This window comes from Manacus vitellinus, unplaced genomic scaffold (assembly GCF_001715985.3).
Source record: "Manacus vitellinus isolate BGI_N305 unplaced genomic scaffold, ASM171598v3 scaffold_44_pilon, whole genome shotgun sequence".
Lineage (NCBI taxonomy): Eukaryota > Metazoa > Chordata > Aves > Passeriformes > Pipridae > Manacus > Manacus vitellinus.
Window position 1 is genome coordinate 4,183,173 of NW_021940565.1, and position 21,805 is coordinate 4,204,977.

The 21,805-nt window shown below is 37.5% G+C and overlaps 2 protein-coding genes across 3 annotated transcripts; both read left to right on the plus strand.

Annotated features, from left to right (window-relative positions):
- The first annotated feature begins 995 nt into the window (after positions 1 to 995).
- LOC103759982 (regulator of G-protein signaling 18) lies at positions 996 to 10,603 on the plus strand. Of its 2 annotated transcripts, none has more exons than XM_018078998.2 (5): positions 996 to 1,157; positions 1,821 to 1,922; positions 5,241 to 5,305; positions 6,381 to 6,547; positions 9,010 to 10,603. In XM_018078998.2, the coding sequence occupies exons 1-5, from the start codon at positions 1,039 to 1,041 to the stop codon at positions 9,262 to 9,264; spliced, it is 708 nt and encodes a 235-aa protein (XP_017934487.1). In that variant the 5' UTR covers positions 996 to 1,038; the 3' UTR covers positions 9,265 to 10,603. The 2 variants fall into 2 exon arrangements, with proteins under 2 accessions (XP_017934487.1, XP_008924679.1); XM_008926431.3 differs by having other exon boundaries at positions 5,244 to 5,305.
- Positions 10,604 to 17,154: 6,551 nt separating this feature from the next.
- Positions 17,155 to 21,270, plus strand: RGS21 (regulator of G protein signaling 21). The gene is made up of 4 exons (XM_008926432.1): positions 17,155 to 17,165; positions 18,613 to 18,689; positions 19,934 to 20,100; positions 21,067 to 21,270. Exons 1-4 carry the CDS (start codon positions 17,155 to 17,157, stop codon positions 21,268 to 21,270), a joined length of 459 nt encoding a protein of 152 aa, XP_008924680.1.
- The last annotated feature ends 535 nt before the right edge of the window (positions 21,271 to 21,805 follow it).

The following is a 21,805-nucleotide window of genomic DNA, read 5'->3' on the forward strand; positions in this document are numbered from 1 at the left end:
CTTTTCCAACACCTCATTCAGTTAACACTGAGGAGGTTTCTTTAGTAGATGTACTGTTCCAATGACATCTCCAACACAAGTTGAACTTAAAACCATGAAACTTAATTGACATCAAACTTGTTTGTGAAGAAGTAATTTGTGTTGATCAGCTTACAACATAAATACATTTTTACATTATGGAACTGAATTGAGAATTTTTGGGTTATTTACTATCAAAATAATAATTTAAAAAGTCACATATCTTTGTTCTGAACTAAAGACTTTTTTTTATCCTGACTGTGAGATTGCAAGTAAAAATAAATCCACACATAGAGAAGATATGGAAGGATCTTTTAGTGTACAAACTTGAAATTAAAAGCGGTTATAATTTCTGAAGAATGGTGCAAAAATTAAAATCTCTGCTTGCAAAATACATGATCCACCACAGCTTCATCTGGGTGTTGCAGGAGATGCTGAGAAACCTCGAGTTTCAAGTCAGCATGCTGCAGATAGAACTACTTCTGTGTCCAGCACATGGCACCTGAGCTGTGGAGAGTAGTTTAAGGCCAGATGGAAGCCCTCTAAGAGCTTAAGATGATGCTGTAACACTGTTTTATGCAATATTATTGTCATTAAAGTTAATTTTAGAGAAACTACACTACACTAAGTACACTTCTCACAGGTGTTTGGGGGCAAATGTTGGTGTCACCCTAAGCCTAGCAGCACATCAGCTCCCAGAAGCAGGCACCCCGGAGCTGCTCTCTGGCTGTGGTTTGTCGGCGTGAGCGACGGACATTTTGCAAAGTTGCAACCTCACTTCCCTAAATGACGAATGTAAAACCAGAACTCTACTTAAAGCGCAGTGTACGTGCAGCTGCAGCGGCAGCGAAGGTGGAGAACCACCTTCTTCCCACCACCTTCTTCCCACCACCTCCTCTCCAAACTGCGCCGTTCCCCACCGGGGGCAGCCCCGGGTGGGCACAGCATGTGAGAGCTGCACCGGGTGCCACCACTGCAAGGGAGCAAGAGGAAGGTTTTCGGAAGCATTTCTGAAGGAAGATGGAGAACCCCCTTCTTTTATTCCCCCAGCTGAACATTTCTGCTTCAAAGGACAAATCCTATTACAAAGTCATGAAATCGGTGATTAAAGAAGAGCCACACAAAGCAAGCAAACCTGGGTAAGTTTTTGGGTCACGCCGAAACATCTGAGTGTTCTGTTTACATAAAAGTTTCCTCTAATGCAGCTTGTGGGTATGAATATAGGGCACAGGTAATTTTATTTTTGACGCACATATGAAAACTCATGAACTGCAACTCTAGAAACCGTGTACATAAAATATTAAGTCATTGCAGAAGTATTTTTTTAAGAACAAGAAACAAATCAAATAATGGTCTAAACAAACCAGGAAAGGGAGGTTGGAAGAAGTTCTGAGAAATGCTGAATATGATTTGGGAAGGTTTCTTTTCAAAAATTTGAAATGACAGGAAGCAATACTTCCTTTTTTCTTTATGAAACATTAAAAGTAGAAGACGCTGAGCCAACTGTTTGTGTTCTCTAATGGGAAATTTTGCCCCTTCCTCTTTAAAATAAATTAAAAGCATGCTGAAAACAAAAGGATTTCCATTTCTCTTCGCTTCATATGTGAATTTGTGCTAAGCAGTAAAGAAAAAAATAACTAATGTGAATAATATATGTAGGAGAAGTAACATCAACATTACTGTAAGTGAAAATAGCAGGATCTATGATGCAGAAACAGAGATAATAGTCAAAGGAAATGTTTGAGGGGGAATAAACAACTTTCAAAACGGTTTCTTGAAAAGCTACTCCAAATCTGTTGTAGAGCTAAGCAGAAGAGAAATAGGCTGAGCCTGCTCCTGCAGAAACCTGAATTCCATGAAAGTGACCATCTTGGTAAACCTGGAAACGTGGCAAAACCAGCAAGGTAAGCATTATAAATGACTGAGCTGATGGGGATTCCTTCCAAGAAGTGCCTGTGTGACTCAGAACATTTCCTGCATCTATGTGTGTGCATTCAGACTCGTCAGAGTAATGCTTTCTAGACCTATTTAATTTGAAAGTTACAAATCTAATCCAAGCATACACACACTATAGAAATATCTGTAGCACATCAAGGTAACTCACCACTAGTATTTTCACACCACTGGTCCCCATAGACTTGGAGATACATTTAAACCTTTACTTATGCCAACAGCCTTTGTCTTAGTCCACTGACTAAGCATCAACTCGGAAATGCAGCTGACAAATTACTGCTTGCAGCAAAATGATACACTGCCCTGCAAAGCAGGTTTTCCAAAGAATTCTGTGTTGTACAGATGCCATATGCATGTTAAATTCTTAATGCATAGTTCCTTAGTAATTGCAGTAATTGGTTGAATACTCTTCTCTCCAAAATTCATACTCATGCTTATACACTGTGGTAATATTGCCCCTGTTATAATGTTTTCATAAAGATGCAGGGTAAATTCTTGGTTTTATTGACTTCAGCAACAGTTTAGTTTCTGAGTTCAATTGGGTACCAAGATCTGACCAATATATTAAGAATTGCACTTTTAGGTCCGGACTAAGAAGAAGGAACATGTAAAGTAATGCAACTCCATGGCCTAAAAAATTTGCTGCCCCTTTTTTCCCATCAGAGATCATTTCAGAACATTTCAGTGCTTACCATGCTCTTTTGTCTTGATGAAACCTTGTTTAAACAGTTCCTATCTTTTGGGCCAAGCTGCCTGCTTTGGCCAGAACTGCTTCTTACAAGCCCTTACTAGTTATGAGCACACAGCAGAAATCACATAAAGGCCCAAACTCTCTTTCTAGAACCCATGAAAAAGCAGCTGAGAAGGTGGTGTCTAAATGCTTGCACCCACGCATCTGGATAACTGGGCAGTTTGTTGCTCACATTTGGAAATATCCCACCCATCTCAGTTCCAGACATGTAAAACCATGCCAAGATTGCATCTAAAAAGAGGGAGCACAGCTGCCCTGCAGTCTGTATGCAGACAGTTCTCATTACCCAGGGTATTTCATACAAATACACAGCCATCACTGCATTCTTATAATCTGTGTAAAGGCACTTTCAGAGGAACATACAGTAGCAACAATAATTCTCTGAAGAATTTCCCCCTTTTAACAGACCACCACTGCCTCACTCAGCCAGCTACCTTTTACCATGTTACTTCAGATAGGTGCCTGACTAACAGATTCATCTGTTCTTGTAGAGAAGAGAAACTTGTAGATTTTTGCTGATCTTTATATACAGATTAGAGAGAAGCGACAATTATTTTTGGCCAAAAATGGGAAAAAAACCAAACAAAAAAGAAAATGATTCTTTTTTGAATAACAGAGTGGGATAAAATTTTGAGATTTTTTAAGTGATTTACTGAGCTTTCATGATTTCTATTCTTCACAGGGAGTTACTAACACAAGTAGAAAGAGAATTTAATGGAGCACTGCAGATGGACAGTGGGGTGATAGTAGAAGTAGCCTGTAATCTGTTAGTTTAAACTAGTTTCTTCTCATATTTAGAAAGTGGCAAAGCTGAACAAATCTTGGTTTCTGTCCATTATTGCACAAACTCATTGCTGCATCCAGGTTTTGGGGATCTGTGAGGCTACTGGGTTGATGCAGATTCTGAAGGAGAAATGGAGAAACAGAAACTTGCACTAGGAGTTTCCAAACCCAACAAAGAACCTCTACAGCATTCCATGCAGTTGTGGACTGAGTATGTGGTCTGAAGTCATAAGGCTTTATCTTCCACTAGGACCAAAATAATTTCTATAGCTATAGGAACCCGCAGTTACCAGACTTACCAGTCCACACAGTTCAGAGAACCACACTTTTTGTACTTCTCATAACTAACAAATTCTGTAAGGTGGCGAGGTCTCATTTTCCCTGACTCCAGAATTCCCCTACTTTACTAGCCTATGCTCATTTCTTGGATTTCACTTCTCCAGCATTTGTACCTCTCCTCAAGAACTGTTTTTCTCTCCTTGGTTAAAAATTCCCTTCCTGTAAGCAATGACTTCAGCTAGGAGACATGTGACACCTATTAAAATAATAATAATAAAAAAATTCCTCCTTTTGCGTTTTGTGCAAAATGAAGGTCATTACTGGCTTAAATTCCTTCCCAAAGTGATTGGAATTCCCTTTCATCTAAACTTCATGTGCCTACAGCTTTTGCCAAGGGAGCCCAAACTGTGTGAATCAGGCAACAGAACTGCAAAACTCCAGGAGGAAGGCAGAAACTTCCAGAAGTGTTCAGTCCATAAGAAGTTGTTCTAACCAACTAATCACAGACAAGTTGCTTATTGATACTTTCCACGTACTGTGCTTTGTCCTCAAATGAAAATGGTTCTAAAGATTAATATTCAAAAAGCAGTTGATAAAGATTGACTTCACCTTCAGGCATAGAACTTAAGTCCTAGCACGATACAGCTCACCTCCTGCTTACTACAGTTCTTGTCTACTAAAAATCCAAGTACTGTCCAGATGTGCATCCAGGGTTAGTCTACACAAAACCAAAAAATGATTTCTCCAAAACTGTATATGTGTGAATGGAACGAGGTGTTTTTTTCCTTTCTTCACTGTTCTCTAGGGGAGAGTTTTTGAAATCAAAACGAAATACGTGCATCTTGACATGCTTGATGAAGAATATGAGGAGTTTTATAAATGAGGCACAGTGTCTCAGAGTAACATGACATCTGAAATATGTTTGTGGTAAACAAACCAGACTATGTGTGGTATTAACCTAGAAGGCTAACACCCAAACCATATTGCTACAGCTCTGTCTTCAGGCTGTTGAATTTTCCATATTTCATCAGAAGCAGACTGCGGTAACACAGCCTCAGTGAGGGCACTCAAAACCACACCTCTGCACAAGTATTTCTTAAGTTTCAATAGCTGACAGACTTGGGTCCCTTAGGAGTTTTACAACACCCCATGATCTCAATTCCCTTTAAGACTGGTAGAGCAATGAAACACCAAAGCAAAAAAAAAAAAAAAAATCTTTGCTCTGATGTTTTTTTAAAAAGGGGAAAAGTAGAGCTCTGCAGGAAAAAAGGTCAGGAAAAAAAATTAAAGAAAATGTTTCTGAAGTCCCCAAGAGAATGAGTTCCTTTAGTAATGTGATCTAATCAAAGGCTCTGTGAAACAGTCCCGAGCCATAAGGGTAACTGATGACACATTACCACAGCTTCCTAAATACACAGTATACACAATTCTTAAGAATCCCTTTCTGTTTCTTAAGCAGCGTGTCTCCTGAAGAAGCAGTGAAATGGGGAGAATCTTTTGACAAACTGCTTTCTGAGAAAGGTTAGTAGTTTTTTTTCCTCTCCGTGCAGAGTGTTAGGATGGAAAAGCGATGGAAAATGATGGAAAATTGATGAAAAATGATGGAAAATTGATGGAAAATTATAAAATTCAGTTGTTCTCTTAAGTAGACCTGGCAGTTACCTAAATTAGGTATGATGGGTCATTTATAGCAGTGTGTGTTTCTGCTCTCCTCACATGCTTCGGTTATAGTATGCTGTTAACTAGTGAAAATAACTGAAAATAACTTTTGTATTTTATTGAACAAAGTAATATAACAGATGGCAAAGAATTCCTTCAATAAACAGGAGCATCTAATCTGAATATTTCTCAAATATTCCTGATTGCAAGATATGTTCTATGTACTTAAGAAAAGATTTTGTCCCTTCCGATACAATTTGTTTCTAAACCCATGACAGGATCCAAGCTGGGATCCCTATCCTTTGGAAGGGCCTGCTGCTCACATAATTATCAAATGCACATATGTTCCTCCTTTCCTTCTGGAGGGGCACACATGTTTCAGCTACAGTGCTGGACACCATGTGCTTTTCTAATCTGTGTTCTTTGAACAGTTGACTTCAATACAATTGCATGACTTGTGTAGATTTAAGCACACTTGAGAAAGAAAATGTCCTCAGCATAACAACAATAGGATAAAGCAAATTACAAAGATATTGAAACCCATCCACTTTAAATTGTTACTGGAGAACAGTTTGCTTAAGAGCGAAGATTCAAATAGTGTTTTGGTCAACCTAAATTGATATTCAGATGGAATAAAATCTGTCACCTCTACTTACATTGACATGTTTTGCTTGCTTCTCTTTCTAAATTTATGAGATCTTGGTAGTGGACTTTTACTGATGCTGAGTATTCTGTAATGGGAGTCACAGCACTCAGGATCATAACGGAAAAAAATACATAAAGGTTTTAAAATAAGTGCAGTTAAGTTAATTATCCATAACGTGATATTATTCAAAGGGAGCACAAACTATTTTGCTTCTTTGCACAGATTGTGTGAAAAGAGTAACTGTTTGATAAGGATATATTTTTTAATGCAATTGAACTTTCCCTTCTGTAGCTGGGCTGGATGCCTTTACAAAGTTTCTGAAAACTGAGTTCAGTGAGGAGAACATCGAGTTCTGGATAGCTTGTGAGGATTACAAGAAAAGCAAAACTGCACATGAACTTCTGCCAAAAGCTAAGACCATTTTTGAAACATTCATACAGAAAGATGCTCCAAAGGAGGTAAAGTCTTTCTTCATTCTACACTCTATTTGACACAAGTGATGAAATCTGCTTTTAAGAAGTGCATGACCAGAAGCAGGTGCAATAATTACTTTACATAGTCGGTGGCATAAGAAGGATATATAAAAAAAATCAAAGCTCTGGAAGGAAATCTGCAGAGATAATTCTCACTGTCTTCCATACTCCTTTCAATACCCCCTTCAAATTACTATATGAATATATATATATTATATCATAGGAATCATTGATTCCTAGTGATCTTTAAATCTGGGATATATATATATATATACACACACATACATGATGTATATTTAAGAAAAAAAGTGATAGTAAATGTTAAAGTTGCAATGAGATATATCAGCTAGCATTTGTGGAGAAGTATCACCTGTCTTTATTCATAGCTATCTCCAGAACAACAAATTTATTCCCCCCTTCTCTTAAAACACTAATTATCTATCAAATTATTACATAACAGAGATTCAGAAGCTTTTATTTTAAATAAGCTAAAAGAATAAAAGAGATTAGAAGAAACTACTAAATTAAATATATCCTTTAAAATAATAGCTATGTTTTAGGTATGGACTTGTCTTGATTGACTCCCTCCCCCTTCTCCACCTCCACCACCTCTAATTGCATATCCTTGTTATGTTACTGTCAGCACAAAAATACGTTGATATGACAGTCCTCACCAACACTGAGGCCTTTTTATAATATTGTAACAGTGCAAAAAGTTTTCATATTTACAACTTCTTCATGTTACTTAAGTGTGTTATAAAGGATTCAGAAATGAGCAAGAGGAATATTTTTGCCTTCCCTAAGGAGGAGATGAACGGGTTGGGAGATGATGAATTTTTCAGTGAAGTCACAACCAATAGGTCTTCTGGACTTACAATTTCCTGTAATTCTATTGAGTTTGAGCAGATCAAATAAGTCACTTGCCAATGCCTGCATTATTATTTTTTTTATTTTCCATAATAACAGAAGTTATACACTTGCTGCTTCCCTGTGACGAGGGCAAAAAAGGTGTAATTCTCATTTTAAGAAACTGATTGCAAAATGGTACAATTTCCACCTGTATTTCTCATAGATTACACTTAAGATTCAGGTCTTCTTTTCCCAGGAAATGCCCACTTTCAAAGGCTTGTGTCCCATTTCATTTCTTTCCCTGTTGTGTGCCTTTGGGGTGGACCTTACTTATAAAAAGAACACCCTGAGTCGCTTGAGGCAGAACCTGTTGTTGCCAATTGATCAATCCCTGGGCAGTTATGATCGGGTAACAACTGCTCATACTCAAAATATAAGCAGGAGGAAAGCTTAAGGAGTGGACAGGGTATGGAAGCTGTACTTTGACTCACAATAACCAAGCAATTTCTTTGTGTGTCATACTTTAATTTGCTGCAGGTAGGTGGGTGCTGGGTTCACCTTAAGCACTTGGCTTTGGTCAGACTTCCTCCTTGGGTTGAGCTGAGCAGCCGAGACCAGCCAACAGCACCTCATTTCAGACCACACAGCTCAGGAGTTTGCACCTTTTCTTTAACTTCTTGTCCACAGAACTCTTTTACACAAAAATTTCTGAGCATACGGTTCAACAGGTTCATAAAAATCTTAGATGAGAGGACCATTCTATCATCACTAATTACCCTTCAGTTTTTAGATCTAAACTACTTGTTTTAACTAGTTGTATGGAAATGACAGGTGTCTCTTAGTGAGGAAAAGGAAACATATTATAGAACTCACTTTTTGACTAAATCAACAATTTTTTTATATATTCTATCTTATTTTTGAAAATAACATTTTAAATCAGTGCCTGACACTTTAATAAAATTCTCATACCAAATAAACATTTCCCAGGATTGAATGCAACAGCACATGGAATAAATAATAATTTTTATATGCTTTCCAACATAAAGCTCCAGAGACCCATTTAAATATTTTTTTTTCATTTTATTAGAGTTTTCTCACCTTCCTACTACACACCTACTGCTACTTCCTACTCTTACCTTCCTACAGTACTACTGTACGGGTTTCTACTTAAAACCCTGAAATTTTAAATATTCACTAACACAGTCTCATTAGACAAAACACAGTCTCATTAGACAAAGCTCTACATAAAACCTAAATGAGAATAGAGGGAGTTCTGTATTAGTTTGGTGTTGCAAAGCCCCAGAGCTGCAACTGTACAAAGATCACTATTAGAAAGTCGCTTTTAGTCAAGCATCAGACCTTATCTTCTATTTTACCTGTTTTGCTTTGTACCAGTGACACAGCTTTGAAGACTTTCTGACAGCCATTTCTGAACATGAACATACTGATTCTGGGGTGCCTACATCCTGTTGTGTTGGGGATTCAAGGTCTCCTCATCAGAAAAGTCTTTCACCAATGTACAATGTCATTGCTATGAATGATAACTCAGGAAATGCGAGAATGTACATTAAAGAAATACACTTTTCCTCATTTTCCAGGTGAATTTGGACTTTCACACCAAAGAAGCCACAAGTCAGAATATTCACCAGCCCCTCATCACCACCTTTGACACAGCACAGAACACAGTCTACAGGCTGATGGAGCAAGACAGCTACCCACGCTTCCTGAGATCTGATCCTTATTTAAATTTGGTTAAAGGGAGAAATCCCAGTCGTCCTACCCTTAGGAGGCGGTCACGGTCTTTCACTGTCAATGATTTTCAAGGTGTACGCCCAGACTTTACTGTTTGGTAACAAGAAACCTCTGCCCCTCATAACATCTAGCTACTGCAGCTACCTGTATGTGTTTTAAAATCCAAATCCTTAGCAGGTGTAAATAAGTGGCAAAGCAAAGTTAAATGCACCTACACCGGGTCAGAGTTCTGTAGTAGATGATTAATCTCATTTTCATAGAGAAGTAGGCAACATATTGGCAAGTCATATAATGTAAAGTTTTCACACAGTATTTTCTTTAAACTTAAGCAAAAACTGTGATCATATTTGGAGGAAAAAACTGAATTTCCTGCATAAAAATGCGGCATAAAATGCCATTTGATAATATCCAACATTTATCCTGGGCCTGTATCATTTAGGCCAGAGTTTCATCACAGTTAGCATGTATATTCATAGTCTTTGCACATATTTATGTTTCTGCCATATTTCCTACACTAAGGACAGAGAATTTGTGGTATTTTCTCATGCTGTAAAACACACGGGAACATTATTAGGTATAATGCAAAGTTACATGAATTTTAACTACAGACACTGCATAATTATTATGTAGCTATTGCCTATTTTAAGGGGAACATAAAAATACATATTTAATTTTTTGAGGGTACATTTTGTACTTTTTTCTTATTACATGTGTCTGTTCTCTGTACTTAAGTTATGCTGTATAGATTAACTTTGGCATCAAATACTTGTATTCTAATTTTGAGCAGCAAAAAAAGAGCCAAGAATGTTATTTTAACACAATGTGTATCATTAAATATCAGGTCATGTCCATGTAGATAGATATATATATATAATATTTCTACTTTTATTTGTAAATAGTCATGGTATGCTACCTTTGTTACTACACTTTGTTCTAAATTTTCTCTGTCTTTCATTTTGCAAGTATATCTGAAAACTAACATCTCTTGGACTCAGGTAGAATAACTTTCATTTCTATTGGTCATTAATATACTCTCAATACTTTATAGCAGAGGAAGGAGAAATCTCCATTTTTATTTCCTTACTATTGAAATCACATATATTTTTCATACTCAGCACACACAGTTATCCTGTCCTTCTCTTTCAGAATTGATGCAGACATACCTTGAAGCATGGGGCAGTTCTTAAAAGCTTAAACACTGGTTTAGCAAGGGGCTGCAGGATTTCTTTGTAACTATGGCTTCTATTTTCAGTTGCTTCACATGGAATTTAAGCTTTCTCCCTTTTCTTCTCCTTTCTGTAAGTGGTGAAAGATAAGAGATGAAGTTCCTAAGGATGGGACTTTTATGTTCATTGCTAATTTGGAGTGTATATGAACTGCTTGATCTGAGGGTTTTTCTGTGTCTGCTTTACTAACTTTCAATAAATCTGATCTACTTAAGGAGTTGTCAGGATTCGGTTTATCATTAGTACATTGATGAGAAAGGTATGAAGATTTCACTTAAATTTCAATACTAGCTGTAATCATTACCATTTTAATAAAAAGTGTTACTGTGCATAAAGATTCAAACTCACCAAGAAATGTTGTTGAGCCACAACGACCTGGAAACCATCTCCAAGCCCTTATCATTACCCTGGGAATAGAGAGGAAACACGTTTGTAACTATGAGGGCTATGATCCTTGCTGGTTCATTCCATTATCCTTCCCTGATCTCAAAACTCCAGGCACATGCTCTCCCTGACAGTGTAAAGCAGTCAGAACCTGGGCACAGTGATTTAGGAACAATTCAACTGTTCTCAGGAGCACTGACATTGTATTTCAGTCTCTTTAGCACTATCAGATGCAGCTTTGGAGCTTTACAGCCTCCGTTTTTCACAAGCTGTCTGCACTTCCAGGGTCATTGTCAAAGGGTCACGTGAATGAATGCAGTGGAAGGCAACTTTCTAACCCAGTATCATTGCTGAAGTCAGTATCTTTTTCTGAATAGATTATTTACCTCCGCTCTTTGTTTGATGCTTGAAAAGAAATCAATTCTGACAGAAATTATCCTGTTTCTGCTTACGGGAGGTTCAGATTAGATACTAGAATTTTTTTTCACTGAAAGAATGGTTAGGCATTGGAATAAGTTGCCTGGGAAACTGGTGGAGCTGGAACTGTTCAACAGTTGTCTGGATGTGGCATTTGGGGGTACAGTTTAGGGGTGATTGTGGTGGTGGTAGGTTAATGGTTGGACTAGAAGATCTTGAAGGTCTCTTCCAACCTTGATGATTCTGTGATTAGGGAATCTCTAATACATCACCAACAATGAAAGCCAGTTCTCAGATATTTAAAATATGCATGTTCCTGTGTCATGTATTAGTAACTTCGTCAGAGAAAGGAAACATATTTGAGAACAGCCCCACCTGAGTGTTAACAGTGGGTTTGTTTGCAGCACAGACATTTGCAGCTAGATTCTGCCCTGCTATGTTCCTTCATTATCAGCTGAGAATCTGTACCTTGGATGGATTGCCATGGACTAAATAAATGAAAAAAACCCACATATTTAATACTGTTCCAAAATCTAGACAAATGACAAATATAGTACCTTGAGTAAGACTTTTTTTTTTTGTTGTTAGCAAAAGCCCAGCTGTTAGTCAGAACACTCTGCAATGATAAATACAAGTCAGCAGGCACCCGTTATTTCATTTCACAGACACATGGAAAATTCTGCTTATCTCCAGGGAGGCCTTCCTCAAAACCATCAGTGCTAGTCTCTATTATGAGTTTTATAATGAAAACAAACAAATAATATATTCCTGGTAGCTATTTATGCATGTGTGTTTTTCAAAGATAATTATGAACCGCAGCTGAATTTACAGCAGACTAATACCATGGGAACTACTGTAAAAAGAAAGTCAAGATAAACTCAGAGAAAGGAAGGCAAAGGACACAAAGATAAACCAAAATGACATAATTATCTGGCAAAAGGTTTTTTCTAGAAGAGGGGCTCCTTTTAGTGAGAGAAAATGAGCGCTCTACTGTTTAGTGCTCTACTGCAGTACTGGAGGATGAACTAGGCTTAGATTTGGTCTGTGATACTTTTCCAGAATTGATCAGACTCAGGGCTGACCCTGCACAGACATATTTACAGCATGAACCTTAGAGCAGTACCAGAGAACATAGTCAGGCTTCTCTAGTTTTGGCAGAATCAATGCCATAGTTATGTAAATCCTCTTGTTTAGCTGACCTAATGTAAATAATACATACACAAAGCCTATTGGGCAGGCATTTTTACTGAGGATTATTTTATGTAGCAGCTCTTTATATGTGCCATTCAGCTTTCAGGAAGAGCTCCCAAAATGTTCCTCTTACCAACACCATGATTTACCCACATAAGCACTGCACTTTACTCCTCACATATGTGAAGATGCAAAGTATGAGGGAAACAATCTGCTGACTTGTATTAGCACAAAGATTTGTCTCCTGTTTCAATACTTCAGTCTAATTAGATGCTTTATATGAGCTTAATTATGATCTGTTGTTCTTGTTTAACCTGAGGGAGATGGAAATACACGTCATCTTCAGCTTGTGGATTTGTTATTGAACAAAAAATAACGTGATTATTTTTGGAACTGACAAGAAACAAGAGGAATGAAATCTAAGATTTCATAAATTGATATGAGATAAATTAATCTCAAAGAAGATCAATTTCCATCTTCCAGTAAAGTAGGCAATTGGTAATATGGCTCTTACATGCCTTTACATGCTACAACTTATATGCAACTCACAAATGGCAGATCATTTTTCTCTTCTTTTTGTCCCCAGTTGCTCAGCCTGCCTTAATTAGCTACTGCTTTGAATGCATTTCCCTCCCCTTTCCAGGCATATTGCCAAAGACCTCAACTGAGAAAAAAATAGCATAAAATCATCTTCCTCCCATCAGTGATTCATATGCTCATGAACTTATGCCTTGCTCAGCTGCTTGTCCTAGATCCCACTCCGTTCTTTGCATTTTAGTCAAATGCCTCAATCAAATGCCCTTTAAGCTCCTGTGTGGCTTTGTGATGAAGATAGAAATGTATTCCTCTATCCACCACCCAAGCTTGTTTCCAATTTTACTTTTTTTCTTGTTGATGTCTTGTTATCTTTCATCTGTTGTACTCTGATAATTTAAGGCTGGTCTCATAAAAGCTCCCTCTGGTTTTATACTGAAGGTTTTACCTCTCCTTCCACGTTGCACATTGGTGCAATTTATACCTGTCTCCAAGCACAAGGTCATAATACAACCCTTATGTTTCTGCTAGATGGGCTTCTTGTATGAAGTTTTGTGAAGTCTGATGCTGTGTAAATAACAGTATATTCGTCCAGGACACAAGCTGTGCCAACTAATCTGCTAGTTAGTACTACATGGGAATCTTCGGGGTTGCACATTTTCTTGAGAATTGTTTCCAGTTTTTTTCCAATATAGCTTTGTATTTGAATAGTACTTGGAAATCCTATATATGAGGAGCCAAGAGTGCTGTAAAATATTTTGACAGATTGTTCTTGAAATCAAAACACTTCACCTGAAGGGCATACTTTGGTTGGGTGGAAAATAACAGCTTATTTTCTTATGCAAAACAACTCTGTGGCATACTGCAGACACACAGAGTTATTCATATGGAAAAATGTTATTTTCTGAGTTGCCCATGCTGTGCAGTGCTATGGGAAGGTGGGCATTTACATAGTGCTGTGATTAAAATAAATTTGCATCCAGTAGGACAGGTGTTTCCATGTTACCAGGATGCCAGCAGTGCTCAGATCATCTTGGCTTCTCCCAGCAAAAGAAATGCAGTCAAGTCACTGTGCGCTCGAATTGCTTGGACCAGCAGAACATTAACAATTTTTTCTGCTGAGGCTGAGTTATACAAGACAACACTATCCAAGCAGACCTGTGTATGGAATGGAATTAAGAGAGGCCACGTGCTGAAGGGCATTAATGTGTTGAACCTGATCCAGGCGAGCACCAGCACACAGAAACAGCCACTGGAGAGTGTGAGCTTTTCTCACACTGCACTCAGGTGAGTACAAGGCAGCCCTTCTAGGAACATATATAAATGAAAATTATGCCCTAGGTTAATACACCAATAGTTTGATCATGTAACACTGTTTTATACTCTCTGTCGTGATTAGTGTCTAAATCAGATGTGGGTCAGAGGAACAAAAAAACAACATACCTTATTCCACTAGAAGCCAATAGCTTTTCATAAAGGAATAAAACTCAGTGAAACTAATTACTAAACATAGCTAAAAATAAAAGGTGAGCATCACCTATGATGAGGATCCCTCATAGCTTCTCTGTGGTTTGGTGAATTGGGATCAGTACCCCATAAAATGCAAAAGCAATTGGACTGTATCCATGTTCTCTGTGCTATTTAGAAACTCCTGAGTTTTAACATCATTCTATGGCTGCTAAGACTGACTTAAAAATATCTATCAGCACTGAAAATCTTCAAGAGATTGTCATGTCTATCATTTAGACATCAGGCAATTAGATAGAAATTTTAAAAAGTGCATCTGTTGCACTGCTTGGAATTTTTTTTTTTAAAGCATATCATCAGATGATAAAAAAAATAGGCACAAATCCTGCAACCCTCCCTTTCATAGTCTCACAGGAGTTAATGAGACTACTACGTAACAAGAATAATATTACCGCTCCGAAAATGTAAAATAAGTCAGTTTATGATCCCAGTTTTAAGGTGCATAAATACTATAATAATTGGGATGAGACAGGGTAAACATTGAGAAATAAATGGAATCATCCAAGAATGATGTGTTGCTTAATTTGGTGTCACCCCTGTCCTCATAACTGCACTGACTTTACTGGCATTACACCAAAGAATCTGGAGGAAACCTGCATCAGGCCTACATCTAGAATTTTATTACTTGGCTGAAAATTCAACACCAATTTTGAACTATTTCTCAGCGAGAACTTAGGGTACTTAAAAGCGAGGTCCCTTCCAACAAACAACAAGACACAGTAATGCATGTAAAAGCCTGTACATATTTGCAGAAGAACCTCCTTTTTGCTACATGAGAAAGATCAATCAGCCATCACAAAACATAACATTAGGGGGAAAAGGTACTATTTCTACAATAATTGATAAAGAGACAATCTCACTGTTAGAAAATTCAGATGGTAGCTATTTACAGTCTGCCACGCCAGAAGCTCTACAAACAAATATTGGTTGGATTTTGTATTATGTTTATGCTCTTTTACCAAAGCTCAAACCTGGAACTGAATCAGTCACAAAGGATTTGATGTAAATGAAGGTGTTGAAAGTTTTCTCTCCACCTGTAAGATGCTGAAGCTAATCTCACCAGGACAGTGCATGGAAGGCTTTTGGTCCTGTCTGGCACAGTGTTACAGTCCACAGTACATTCTCTGGAAATAAGAGAAAATAACCAATTAAGGAAAACAAGAAGCACTGCAGGAAATCAGGATGATAATTAATATTTCTATTCCTCTTCTACAACTTTCAGAAGCAAGTAAATGCAAAACTAAGAAATTGCAGAAAGGATCTGTATTTTACTGCCAGGAATCTTTTTTAGTAATATGTAGGACTGAAGGGGTACCTTGGATCATCATTTCTAATCTTAGCAAAGACAACAGTTTAAAATAATCTCATAAATATAGTAAGCTCTATCTTCAAAGTACAGAGGAGCAGAGAGGACAAAAAATATCTACTGGGAGACTGTAAAAAACAATACTTTGGGAAGCCTTGTTCTGGTTTTCAGCCTAAATTTATTAAATGGCTGTTTATATACATTTTTTTCTTTTGTCAGTTTGACCATTAAGCTAAAATAATTCTTTTTTTTCTCTATATTCAGAGGGCAATCATAGCTCTTCTCTGCTTACATCTTATAGACAAGCTGGTCTTTTATTCTTCTCCTGCAAGACAGTTCAGTTCTCCTGCTCATCCCAGTAAAACACCTCTCTCTGTTTGTTTTTGTCTGATTTCAGTTTCCTGGAGCACAGTCGACCAGATTCGCTATTTTTTGTCCCATGGGAAGTTCATCAGATAATTAGGCCTGAAACTTTTTTTACAGATCTACCAAAGGTGAGGATAAGGAATAACCGACTAACATTGCTAAGGTCAAAACATGACATGTGGTGCTTGGGTTTCCTTACCTTAGAAGAAAGACATAGCTAAAATAAGAGAGATTGTCCTCAGGCAGGGGACAGCTTTGTATGTGACTGCACCACACAGGGAAATCAAATGGGACCTAAACTCATAAGACTGCCCTACTTGGTGTAAAATATTTTAACCAAGAAGACAAAAATCCCTTTTTCTACAAGTTGGAACAGCTAGGATCCCAGTTCCTGAACCACTGGAAGTTTGTTTCTATCAAGTGAAGACACTGAGAACCAGGAAGCTGGGTAGGGTGAGTAGAGGATTGGGCATCAGGACAAGATTTGGAGGGAGGTAAGAAAATCAGTAGGGCTGCTTGACTTGGTCAGGACAGTGAGGGACAGCAAGGAACAAACAGAGGAAGAAAAGAGCTGGGGGTGAAAGAATAATTATCAAGAGCAAGAGACAAATTATATATACTTCATCTGACTACAATCCCCTTTCAGGTAATTGTAGAGAGCAATAAGGTCCCCTCTGAGCTCCCTTTTCTCCAGGCTGAACACCTCCTCAGTCACTCCTTATCAGACTTGTGATCCAGACCCTTCCCCAGTTCTGGTGCCCTCTCTGGACCTGCCCCAGCACCCACACAGGTCAGCAAGGTCTCATCCCTCAAGTCACCACGTTATGGCCACTGTAAGTTGTGAATAGCCACTGTTAAAAAATAAGCCATGTTTAAAGGAAGCATTAAAAGCAGTTTGTCAATTTGCATTGTCCTGTTTGGTTATTCACCTGCTAACTGTACTGTTCCTGCTGTCACATTGCCTTCAGCTTGAAGATCAGTCAGAAAAAGAAACTCTGCCCAACCTGTGACAGTCAAACAAACAAACAGTGGAACAAAAAATGCCAGTGAAGTGAGTTGCTGTTTATGGCTATTTTAATTGTAGGAGATTTATGGGATGGGATGACCAAGTTTTGAATAATCTGTACAGCTTTTATTTTCCTTCCCCCTTTGAAGTGGATATGACTATTTTGATTCCTTTTGTCAATTCTGCTTGCCATTCCCATTCAAGTAAATCTCACAAGGTCAGTGAGATCATTCTCTGAGTGGTGAGCAAACATTAAAACAAGTAATATTGCTCATAAGGATAAGAAGCAAAACTGTCTGTTTTATCCTGGTCTTTCATTTGCCTTTTTTGTTTGACAAGAAAGCTAGTAAACATTTACTGAATAACCTGAAAACTTGTTACATTTTTCATAAGTTTCTTACAGTTGCTAAAACAAATTTTCTGCTGCTTAATTCCATTGGCACTCAATGTGTCACAAAGTACAACATCGTGCTATGTTTGTTTTTCATTTTTGTTTTCACAGACTTACTATATTTACACTTCAGTTTCCATCATGTATGTGTTTATATCTATTCATAAACATGCATGTTTTTTCTTGTTTAAATATGATTTTTGCACTCTGGACACAAGTAAATTGACAGCCACAAAAAAGCTTGCTTGTTAAAGATGTCACTGCCACAACTTCATGTAATTATAACTACAGCTATGTTAATATAGTGACACTTATATAATCTCTTCATAAATTTACGATTAGAAAATACCTTTACTGTTGATGATGAGAAATGGCTTTGGAATACAGCTCTCAGACTAACCTGTATACTTCAGAGCAGAGTTTTGATAGCTGAGCAGTCTGAGTCCCCCCTTGGGAATACCAAATATTTTTTACAGAATTCTAGAATGCTTGAGGTTTTTGTGTGGGGGTTTTTGGTTTTTTTGGGTTTGGTTTTTTTTTTTTAATTAAGAAAAGTGGTAACATTTTATACAGAACAAAGTGTTTGCTCTCGTGTCTAACAGAAGCTCACAGAAAGTTACAGAGGAAGAGCTAAAATTATGAGTATACTCAGTTATTTATACCACTGAGAAACTGATATAATGCTCATGTATCCTACCAGTGTTGGCGTAACATTTTAGATAATTCTAGTCATTCCAAGCACAAAGTCTCATATAAATTGATAGTTAATCCATCTGAACTCAAGAAGAAATGCAACACACACTCTAGATCATTAATATCTCTCCTATGTTTTACTACAGTTCCACCAATTGCAAGCACTACTAGTATTTCCAGGCTGAATAATCAAGTTGCCAGTGTCAAATAACAGTGTACTTGATGAGTCTGGGCGGTTCTCTACACACACAAAAAAACCATGTCACACTTTTTGTTGAGTTTCTGTTATCCTGTGCGTAAGGCGGGATGAATGACTCGCCTACTCCCTCAAGAAGAAAGCCAAATCATAGACCCTTAGCTACCACAGACTGCACAGGTGAAAGATCAAAATCTTATTTTCAAGGATAGATGTTGTTTCTACAGGTCAAATACTGGGGAAACCATGGCCTGGTCTGAGTCTGTGGATACACTACTAGCTAACAAAGGTAAGTGATTGAAAACCATATTTTTTTAAAAAAAAACATGCGTCAACCCAGTTGCCAAAGATTTCTGTCAGGTTTTCACACTGCTCTCCAGTTCAGCTCTCCACATGTACTGAACCAACCAGCTGCTGCTGGAGGTGGGTGAGCTGCTGTCCTGAAAGACAGAGGGTTATGTTTGTCCAAGCTGCAAACACAATATACCTTCTGGCCAGCCCTCAGGGGGCGTTTAATAAAGCAGAAGTTCTCTGAAAGATTTTTTACTAAGATAACTGCTAAACTGTCTGTACAATGGTTCCGGTTTTCTTATTTTTTTAAAATAAAAACCTCACAAACCTTTTCTTCAGTATTCCTGTTCCAAAGAAATATACATGTTGAGCAGTGAATTAAGACAAACAAAAAATTATTACTTCTAGCACATCTAAAGTCACTTCTCCGAGAGATGCCATTCCTACTGTCCTGACACCCCAAACCACATGTAACTTGAAAATTTCCTTGCCCTTGCCTCATTTTCCTGCAGTAACTTTGTGGCCTGGACTCTGGAGTGCCTCCACACTGTTTCTGGATAGTATTAACCCAACACAATTACACTTGGGTCAGCTTTCTTTTCTCAGAGCTTGTGATTTGGATTAATTTCAAAGCAGTTTCTTCCAAACAAACCTTAATTTGTTTCGTTTTTTCCCCCTCCAAAGTGCAAAAAAAGTGGAACAAAGAAGTAATGAGGTGTCTGTCTCTCCATCCAAGACTTAACCATTACTTGAAAGGAGGTGGAAGCACTGTTTAGGCAAGATAACCTCAGCTGTGGGTCAAGCACACTACAACATGACTTAAATTTCTACTTTTTAGACCAGGGTCAGCCTCAAATCTCTAGTTTCCTAAACACCACAAATTCTCTTGAAGACTAAAATCTCCAGGATCCCCTTTTGACTAAGTGTATCAGTGCTAGAGAGACCAAACCACAGCAGGCAGGTGTTGGGAGCATTCCCTCATTGGTAACTCACCAGAAGAATTCTCTTAGTCCCCTTACCATCACTGTTATTTAATCTCCCTTATATTTCCCCCACAACAGCTTCTCAAGCCTAACTGCTGGCTGACATGAAAACCAGTATGAGTCACACAGGTTACACTATATATATGTTCCATATATATATACACACACACACACACACACGTGGGTGTGTATAAATATGTATAAACTGCATTGGCCTTTCAATCTTCCTCTACCCACCATCTCATTCATTTTTCCCCAGATGGCCTGGCAGCTTTTCGGACATTTTTGAAGTCAGAGTTCAGTGAGGAGAATGTGGAGTTCTGGCTGGCCTGTGAAGACTTCAAGAAAACCAAGTCCTCCACCAAGATCGCCTCGAAAGCCCAAAAGATTTATTCTGACTTTATACAAGCTGATGCTCCAAAAGAGGTAAATAGGGGGGTTTTTTTGCATATACTTTGGGTACTGAGGATGGGAGTCAAGTGAAAAGCTTAGAACCAAACTTCAAGGAATGACAGAAAATACAATTCAACATGAACATAACTTCTATTTTCATGTCCATTGTTTACCAGGTAAAAAATACTGTGTGGAACTCTGTGAAGCAAAGACATTATGGTTTATACTTCACATTCTTGACACAGAGCATAGGTTTATCCTGCCTTCTGAAATTTCTACCTAAAGATTTAAGGAAATTTATGTTCAATATAATTTGTTTTCTCTAACCATTTTTTATAACACGATAAGCACCATTTCTTCCATATTTTAGGTTCCAGCATATTGGAATGTTAATGATGACATTTGTTCTTTTGTATAGGTATTCTAAACATGATGAGAATGCAAACTTGCAAAGAGTTCCACCACAGCATTCAATTTTATCATTATTTCAAAAATGCTTACTGTGAAAGAACAAATTTCCTATTTTAATTCACGTTCTCCACCTTAAACTTTTACACTTATGTTTTTGCCTTTGCTAGCAGGTATGCTTTGAATGATTGATTTGAATCATGTCTTATACATGATTCAAATCCATTTTATTATTGTTAAAAACACAAAATCCTTACAAAATACATGGGTCCAAAATCTAAAATGATGCTGAGTACCTTCACTTCTAATTTAGTCTTTGGTAATCAGTATTTCATAGGATTTGGCTTGGCAAAAAGATGAGATAATCAGAAGTTAGTTTTCCCTTCTTTTTTTCAGTCATGCCATCTGTTTAAGAGCCAAATAAAATGAAGAATTCAGTATGCTAGAAAATGAAGGGATAAGCTTCCAATTTATTTGCATCAGTCAGGTAATTTGGGAGGAAATTCAAATGCAGACTATGTCATGTACACAAACAGATCTCAGCTTTCCAATCAAACTGACATTTGTTTTATGCCTCCTTTCTTCCTACAGATTAATATTGACTTCCATACCAAAAATGACATCTCTCAGAATATCTCTGAGCCCACGCTCAGCTGCTTCGATAATGCTCAGAGGTTAATCTACAGTCTCATGGCAAAGGACTCTTTTCCGAGGTTTCTAAGGTCAGAAGTGTACAAGGAACTTGTGAAGAAGCATCAGGACAGAAATCAGAAGAGATGGCTCCCATTTTTGTGAGAAAATACCCGAGGGATTATGAATTTATAAACATCTTCCAATGCAATTCAGTACAGATAATTATTAATTATTAAAATGATTGCACAAACCACACCCAAGAATTGCCTTTGCCAGCTTAAGTGCAAAATGCACATGATACTTTCTAATAATGGTAGAGAAATATTCAAGAAACAGGATGGAATATACTAGAAATTTGAGCTACCTGTTTAATAAAGAAGTTCACCATTGTTAGTTTTTTCAGTGTTTGCTTTATTTGTCAAAGAAATTTGACATTTTTAAGCAGAATGTTTTGATTTTCTGGTTTCTGTTGATTTCTTCTGAGAAGTATGGCCTCCAAAAAAATTCAGGGCACTTGAATACATCTATTCATTCATTTGCTATCTTATTTGTAGTTTGTAAAAAAAAAATTTAAATCCTCTTTTAAACATATGTTTTATACCAATTCAAAACAGGACAAGTAGAAATATGGTAGATAACACGTTATGATAATATTTAATAAATAGGCAGCTGCTTTATAACAAATGTTCCTGGCATT